At 49.8% G+C, this 8,135-nt stretch overlaps 1 protein-coding gene and 1 long non-coding RNA gene across 3 annotated transcripts in view; one reads left to right on the forward strand and one right to left on the reverse strand.

The window, feature by feature from the left end:
• LOC115496009 (uncharacterized) overlaps window positions 1-7,073 on the reverse strand; it is a 43,196-nt gene extending 36,123 nt beyond the window's left edge. The window contains exon 1 of one of the 2 annotated variants that reach the window (XR_012056815.1): window positions 6,751-7,073. This is a non-coding gene — a long non-coding RNA (uncharacterized lncRNA). Of the gene's footprint in view, window positions 1-1,351; window positions 3,214-6,750 lie in introns of those variants that run through there. The other variant, XR_012056816.1, reaches the window with a different exon arrangement.
• LOC100221395 (testis-specific serine/threonine-protein kinase 6-like) lies at window positions 4,223-5,250 on the forward strand. Its single transcript, XM_002191211.7, has one exon. It carries the CDS (start codon window positions 4,274-4,276, stop codon window positions 5,180-5,182), a length of 909 nt encoding a protein of 302 aa, XP_002191247.5. The 5' UTR covers window positions 4,223-4,273; the 3' UTR covers window positions 5,183-5,250.
• Window positions 7,074-8,135: the final 1,062 nt, after the last annotated feature.

Here is an 8,135-nt window from a genome sequence, read left to right on the forward strand (position 1 = left end):
AACAGGAATTCAGTTCACAAAGCAGTTTGGATTCAGTATGCTTTTCATGGGATCTGCCCCACTTTTCAGCTGCTCAGCTATCACATCAGTGATCAGTTGCCACACGGGAGGCTTCTTGGCAGTAAAGAGGCAAATAACATCACTATTGAAATGAGAGTATTTGCCAAGTGTCATTTGCCTCACTGCCTGTGCCTTAGCTGATGAGTTACTGCACCTCAGTTGGCCTCAGTTTGGCCTATTCCCTTTGGTACTCATGCCTAGAGGTTGTAACAGCTCCGTGGGACTAGAGAGGAATTATGTGCAAAATTCCTTCTGCACCTGCAGCACCCAGATAGATGAAAAATAGTGCTGTGAGCAGCGTGCTTCTTTTCAGACCAGCAGTCTCTGTGAAAGCACAACAAACATATTTTTAAAAGTAATAAAATCAAATACAGGCTAAAACATAGAAAACTTCTGTTAGCCCATTGCTGGCAAGAAGATCTTGGTAACTTCAGCATCTGCTGGGAAGAACTGGGGTTATCCTTTGTGCTATCTATAATGACTTAGTAAAGCAAAACGTTAACATTGCTTTTATGTCTTGTGCAGAAGTTTGCCCATTCCCACATTCACAGAGTGCCAAGAAATAATATCTGGCCATGGATTTGTCACAAATTGGACACCTAGAAATTCCTTGACAGGTCTTGAACATTGTCAGCTCTTGGGCAAAATATTTCTGCTTGTATGGAAATAGAGGTATTTAAAGAAATCTCAAGGGCTCTGTGCAAGTGCAGAGGTCATGCTACACATTGTAACTTACAGCCTCATGGCATAAGGTATAAAAATATGGTGTGTTATGGCTTCTTGGACATCTGCATTCACAGGAGTTGTATTTTGCTGCACTTGTGCCAGCAGGACCCATGTTAGCTCAGCAGTGTCCTCTCTCAAGCACAGTCCCTGCCCTGGAGGTGTCTGTCTGTCATCAGATCAATGCAGGCATCTGAGACTCACAACCATGCCCCCAGGGCTGGGGCAATGGGTTCCCAGCGAGAGGGGAAGTTCCCAAAGCATGCATGATCTAATGGCCCCCTTAGCAGCCTGGCTTGCCAAATGCATCCCAGCTGGGATCTCAGCAATTGCACTGAGGCAGTGCCCCCTCACTGACAGTCAGCAAGAGAGTAGCTCCCCCAAAAGGCACCACACAGGCACCTTATCAGTGAAAAAACATCTATGGGTGATGCAGAAAGAAAAAAGTCCTTCCTCTGTTAGAAGTCATGGCTTGTGAGCTCATTTCCAGTCGATTGAAGGTGGCTGTACAGGGTGCATGAGGCCAGACACCTCCAGCTGCATTTGCTTCCTGGCAAGGCTGACTTACCTGGTGGTCCTTCAGGAGCTGATCAGGAAGAGGGATGGTCCTTCAGGAGCTGATCAGCCCCTTGTCAGAGGGACTAACTCCATGCCAGGCTGATGCACAACCGTGCCACCAGAGTCAGAAACATCCCATAACAAAATCCCTGACAGTGAGCTCCAATAATTTATACCTCTGCAGACCAGCTCCTCCTGCTCACATGCCACACTTAACAAAAGAGTAATTGCTGCCTGATTTCTGATTGCTCTCATTAACAAGAGCAATGGAACAAGGGAGTTCTACAAACACAGCTTTGAAGCAAAAAATGCTCTAGAAAGCACAGAAGCTCAGCAATTTTTAATATATGTTGGTAGTGAGTACAGTACTAAAGTATATCAGTGTGACCTAAATATTTATACCACAGGCAGCAGTACTTGAGGTGCAGGGATTGAAAGCAAAAGAGATTTTGGGGTGCATTTTTATACCAAAAAGTGTTGAGCCAGCAGCCAACCAAGCAAAAATTGTTTCTCAGATCTAAAGACAGCACCAAAAGCTGAGCTCAGCTGTCATTCCTCCTCTTCTGCCTGGCAGTGCCCTGCCAAACCAAACCTTCTCATCCCAGCCTCTTGCTGCCTGCCTTTGGAGCTGTGTGCAGCAGTCCCAGGCCACGCTGCTGGCTGTGGGGCAGGATCTCAGGGATGCACAGCAGTGATGCCTCCAGCCAAGGCAGCCCACAGAGCTGCAGCCTGGAGCATACAGGAGGGGGAGTGTTTGCTTCGATAGCTGCTTCCTCCCTGGGAAGCCAGGCCTTGCTTCCCTGCCTCTTTCAAGCCTTCCCACCCCCAGGATGCACCAGCAGCATCTAACTGCACAAGGCTTTTTCTGGGTTCCCAGGAGTGTTTGCTGAGACTGAAACTGCCCATTTCAGCCAAGCTTGCAGAAAACTTTCCCAAAGTGACCTGCTCCCTGGAGCACATAAAGAATTACCAGCAGCACAGGACTCCTCTACATTACTCCTTACCGTTGCAACCTGATTTGTAGCTGTCACTTTGGTTTTTCCACATCACTGTGGACACTCCCTCTTCTGGTTATGGTATTGTAGGGGCTTCAAAGGGGCTTCCCATAAGTGAGGATTCACCTGTGGATTTTGGGAACGTGCCTGTCATATGACTGCCCGTTCCTATTTTAAAATACATTCTGAGCATCAGCCAAACCCCTGTAGGTGTCTGCACATGTCCTTCTATTCCCAAGAGCAGCAGTGGTGTTTTCCAGAGATGCTTTGGTACTAAGTGGGGAAGGGAAACCTAGTCTAAGCACTTCCCTCTCATAAAAATGCCCACATTGGTTCAGTTATGTTTAGCCATCTCAAAGTTCCCAGCTCCTCTGAAAAGTCCAGCTCAGACCTCTGCTGAGATCACTGTGGTTATGACTCAAGGGCTAAACTTGTCAGGAAATCATGCATATCCAGCAAAATGGGTTTCTGCATCTGGCCTGCTGATTGCTAGGTGAGATTTTTCTGTCTTTAGTAACATCAGTTTCTGAACAGAGACTTATGGAAATGGCTTCTTGCTGATCCACTCCAGAAATAAGAAATCTGGGGGCATTTATTTGAAGGCCCAAACATGCCCACTGGTACAGCCTGATGGTATTCCTGGTGGTACGTGCCTGGCAACCACATTTCCATGGCATGTTGAATTCCCATACTTCCAACTGGCCTGTAGGAATGACATCTGAAGTGGGAGAGTGGTTTGGACCCACAACCTCTGAGCAGATAAACCTTGACATAGTGACTGCTTTAATTGCTCTTAGTTCAGAGTAAAGCTCCCCTGCAGCACATGCAGGCCAATGTTTGCAGCTTTGAGCCATTTTAATTTCCTCAGAGTGACTTCAGAATACTGGCAAGATGGACTCACAAGAAAGATTTTCTTTCATCTTCAGCTGATGACCATTCCTCTTTATAACTGACTTGCAAAATGAAACATATTCAAAAACTAAAAATAGTGTTTGGGCTGGTGTTTTGGAAGATGGGATTTGTGGTCCTAGGCTTCTTTGTACAGCTGGAGAGCAAATATGGGCTCCACAGGGAGAACAGGATACTCGAGCAGCTTAAAATTCCCAGCACAAACCAGAAACAATTGTTTGTGAAAGCCAAGGATGCAGCACCTGGAAGAAGGAGCTGACACTGGCCTGAGAGACAGAGTGATGGGAGGGATGCCTTGTTCTGGAGTGGGTGTTCTGGCCCAGCCCAGCTGCCCTCTGCTCAATTTGACTGCCACATTATGGCAACTAAAACTGATCAAAACCTTTTACAATCCAAGTTACAGAAAGTCTGTGGAGGATCTCAGGTCTCACTTCTCTGTAAGTCTCCAAAATATCATTTTGATAAAAACAGATAAAGAGCAATTCCATACTCAAGAAACCAAAAAGCTGTTATTTCTGAAAGATGCATTTAAAGTTCCCCATCCACCCCACAAAAGGTCAGAATGCCTCCCTAGTAATGGAATAGCTCTGTGCACCATCACCAAAGAAGTCCATATTTATATTTATAGCCAGCCAAGGTGGTTCACAGTTAGTGCCAGTGGTTCACTCCCTTGTATCACTCTGTGTAGTTTGGATTTTAATGCAACTAATACCCTGCAGAAAGCTGGTATAGGACCCCAAATGGGTCCCTGACCCCAGAAAGCTGACATTTGAACTTTCATCCACACAGCCCTGTGCTGAGAACTTGAAGAGGCTGAAAGAGTACAATCTCTAAAATATCCAGCCCCAGCAGAGTTGTCCCCTGTGTGCATGCAGGCATGCCAGGGCCACCCCTGAACAGAGGGGACCCACCAGGTGCCCACGTCACCTCCCAGAAGACCTGTCACACACAACATTCCATCCATCACAATGCCCAGGGGGAGTGTGGAAGGAGGGCTTGGTTGCCATAGACGAAGGTGAGCAGCCACCATGCAGCAGCCAATACAGCCTCCCGATGCTGGGGCAGAAGAGCAGCTCCAGAAAAGCCCACCGGAACCACGGCCCATGCCAAAGGCCAACGGAGGAGAGAGGTTACTCAATGAGCTAGGCTACAGGCTGGGTCCTACACTAGGGGAGGGCAGCTTCTCCAAGGTGAAAGCGGCCACCTCCAGCAAACACAAGGGGCCCCTGGCCATCAAGGTGGTGGACCAGCAGCGAGCATCCCGAGACGTGGTGTTCAAGTTTCTGCCTCGGGAGCTCTCCATCCTGCATAGGATCCAGCACCCCAACATCGTGCGCATCTTCGAGCTCATCACGGCCTGTAACAGGAAGATCTACATCGTGATGGAGGCCATGGACACTACCCTGCTGCAGATGTTGGAGACCCAGGGAAAGCTGCCCTGCGCTCCCAAAGCCCGGGACATCTTTGTGCAGGTGGTGAGGGCCGTGCGCTACCTGCACGACCGCAACCTGGTGCACCGCGACCTCAAGTGCGAGAACGTGCTGCTCTCCGCCGACGGCCGCCGCGCCAAGATCAGCGACTTTGGCTTCAGCAAGGAGCTCAAAGGGTACCCGGACCTGAGCACCACGTTCTGCGGGACGGCGGCCTTCGCCTCCCCAGAGGTGCTCATGGGCATCCCCTACGACGCCAAGAAATACGACATATGGAGCTTGGGGGTGATGCTCTACATGATGGTGGTCGGCAGCATTCCCTTTGATGATACCAACATCCAGAACATGCCCCAGCTGCAGAAGAAGGGGGTGATGTACCCAGAGGAGCTGCCCCCGCTGCCAGAGCCCTGCCAAGCCCTCATCACGCAGCTGCTGCAGTACACCCCATCCTCCCGGCCCGGCGCGGGGCAGATAGCCAAGAACCGCTGGCTGAACGGGGACATCTGAAGGACACAGCCCGTCCTGAATATTCTGGAAGAGCACTTTGGTGCAATAAATACTGCCCTGAAGAAGCATTTCTGTGGTTTCTTGATTGTTTTGAGGCCCAGGGGTGCCTGTGTGTGGAACTGATGGAACTTCAGGCACCAGCAAAGCTGTGTGCTCTCAGGAGGTGGTCAGATCCCAAAACAGCAGTGGCAGTCTGGGTTTTGAGACACAGCAGCCATGCAGAGCTGCCAGAGCAGGGTGGTGAGGTGCTGCAGCACAGCCCATCATGGTGCCTGCTCCCTATAACACCAAAACTCTGGCACAGCCCCCCCAATCCGCTCTTCCCCACCCTCTGCTGCTGAATGCACAGGGACTATGGGAGGAGAGCTGCTCTCACAGGGGTCTTGGCTTCTCCTCAGCCTTTTCACCACCAGTGCACATGGCTCTGCTGGAGGAGGTGGAAGCACCTTTTTCAAAGCAAACATTTTGGGTCTATTAAAAGCAGCAGTGTAAGTAGAACAAGATGTGGCAGCAGGGCCAGCCCAAGGCTGTTCAGCATGCAGGATACAGGGAATTTTGCCATCCCCAGAATGGAGATTTATTTTGTTCTTCTCACAGTTGCAAAATAAAACTTGCAGCAGCAACGTCTGAAGTAGAGAGAGTAATGGTATACAAAGAGTGTCGTGGCCATCTAGGGCTGTGGAAACAGGCTTGGGAAGGATCAGGAAGGGGATAGAAAAGAAGGGGAGATGTCATAAGGATGTGGAAAGCAAGGAAGTGGACTTCAGGGTAGTGAAATTTTCAGCAAGGCTCAAATCCTCTTTTTCTCCTCCCAACCACCCTGTCAGTCTCATCCTAATCCATGCTTCAGGACCTTCAAGTCCTCCCAAGTACCTGTCCCTGTCCTTGTACTGGAGTCACTCAAGCCTTGCTTGCCTCCAGGTACCTCCCCACAACTTGGGAAGCACAAACCTGGCTCTGCTGCATTGCCTTTCCTTTTGCTCTATCTTAATCTTCTTTCCTTAAAGACAAAGCTAACACAATGGGAGTCATTCTAAAATCCAGACCCTATTAATCTCCCCTCAGCACCACATTCTCCTAAACGGTTGCATCTGTTGAGGACACCAGCCGGGACAGATGACTAATGTTTTGTAAGGCTGTACCCCCTGGGTGACTGGGGAAAGCAGCCGGGGTTCAAGTGGGGAGAGGTCTGAATGAGCCACAGGAGGCTCATCAGGCTGCCCGCAGCCCTCACCCTCTGCAGGCAGATGGTGATCTCCCACGGCCAGCACTAACAACCTCAGAGCAGTCCCCAGGCTGAAAAATAGTCCATTACCCGTCTAATTATGCAAATTAAAAATAAAAATCACAATTAAAGACCCCGAGCCAATTCTTATCTAATTTGCACCAGTGGGCTATCAGTTTTGAAGGAGGGTAGGAGTAGTGGCTTTAAGCAGGATGAGGCAGAGGCTCACAGCTCTGCCAGCATCCCTCCCCTCTAGAGGCCTCTGCGTGTGCTCAGCCTGATGCTTCCCTAAGCTTATTTCCTCCTCAGGAGGGTAGAAATTTTAACCTTTAATTTTTTTTACCTTCCTGGGAGGTGCAGTTGATGGAAGTGCCCCTTCCCTGACTGTTGGCAGATGAGTCCCACTATCCTGGCCACAAAGCACATTGCCCTGTTGTTGCAGTGCCTCCGGTGGTCTGCAGCTAGCCAGGTGTCAGGCGCCCTGGACAACGAGGGCCACCCCCTATGGCCACCGCGGGCAAGGGGTGTGACCTGTGAGTCCTGCTGCACAGACCTGAGAGCGAGACCCTTCTGAGACGTAGACGAAGACGCGGGAGTCGTCCTTGAGGGGGTACCAAAATCCAAGTTTATTGGTGGTCAACAACACCCACCTCAACCTGAACAGGGTATGCCCCAAAAGGTAAAGGGATAGAGCTGGCAAGGGTATATAACAGCGGGTGTTGACATGGGGAGGGAACAACCGTGGGCCAATGGGGAATAACTGGGGAGTGGTGAAGGGGATGACAATCAAGGGAGGGATCCAATAAGGAGAAAGGGAAGGAGGGGCCCTCGTGGATCAGCCTATCACCCGAGGCTCCGGCTGGAAGGTTCTGGATGGAAGGGAGAGGCCTCAGGGTGACAGACAGGCCCTGGGGTGGGGTCAGGGGAGAATTGACAGGCGAAAGGGGGAGGAGGAGAAGGAGGGACGGACCATGTAACATAAGGAGGCGGAGAGGGAGAAACCACAATATGGGGGAACTAAAAGCACACCCCAACACCCTGTGTTTATGGGACAGCCCTTGGACTTAGAGCATGCATGTGTTGGAGGCATAAAGAGCCCCACTGGCTTACCAATATCCTGATCAGTCCCACCAGACTCATCCTGCAGTGTGACTCTGTCCTGCCCAGGCTCGAACATACTGGGGAAGTGCAATCTGGAAATGAAAGGTCCTGTGTCATACCAGCACCAAGTAAATAACTTTCCGTGGGGGACCTGACCACCAAGCAATATGCACAAATAACTATGTGCTATTTAATCCTCTCCAAGGTTAAGAAGGTTCAGGGCCTGTATGAGCAGCTGTGTGCTGTGCCAGCACCTGGTTCCTGTTGGCTCACTGCAAGGTGTGAGCATTACCCCATCCACAGCCCTCTTGCTGGCTGTCATGGTGCCCTGTGCCACTGACAGGCTCATTGGAAGATCTTTCAGACTTTTAGACACGTGTCTTGAAATCAATTAGAGGGACTCATAAAAGGACATTCAGCAGAATAGAGTGCTTAGTGTTTTCTTGAGATCATCTTGAAGCAATTTTACTCCATTTAATCTTAAAAGAGCATTATAAATTTCAAAGACATGTTCCAGACCTTTAGTATAACTCTACTCCCACTGCTCTTTTGTCTATATTCTGCATCACTTTGCCTGAAATACAGCCTTTATTTCAGGCAAATGAAAGGAAGGGAGGTAATTCACTG

Source organism: Taeniopygia guttata, chromosome 7 (genome assembly GCF_048771995.1).
Source record: "Taeniopygia guttata chromosome 7, bTaeGut7.mat, whole genome shotgun sequence".
Lineage (NCBI taxonomy): Eukaryota > Metazoa > Chordata > Aves > Passeriformes > Estrildidae > Taeniopygia > Taeniopygia guttata.

What these genes read in the sequence shown, in the direction of transcription:
- LOC100221395 (XM_002191211.7), top strand. Translation starts at nt 4,274, where the DNA reads ATGCAGCAGCCAATACAGCCTCCCGATGCTGGGGCAGAAGAGCAGCTC.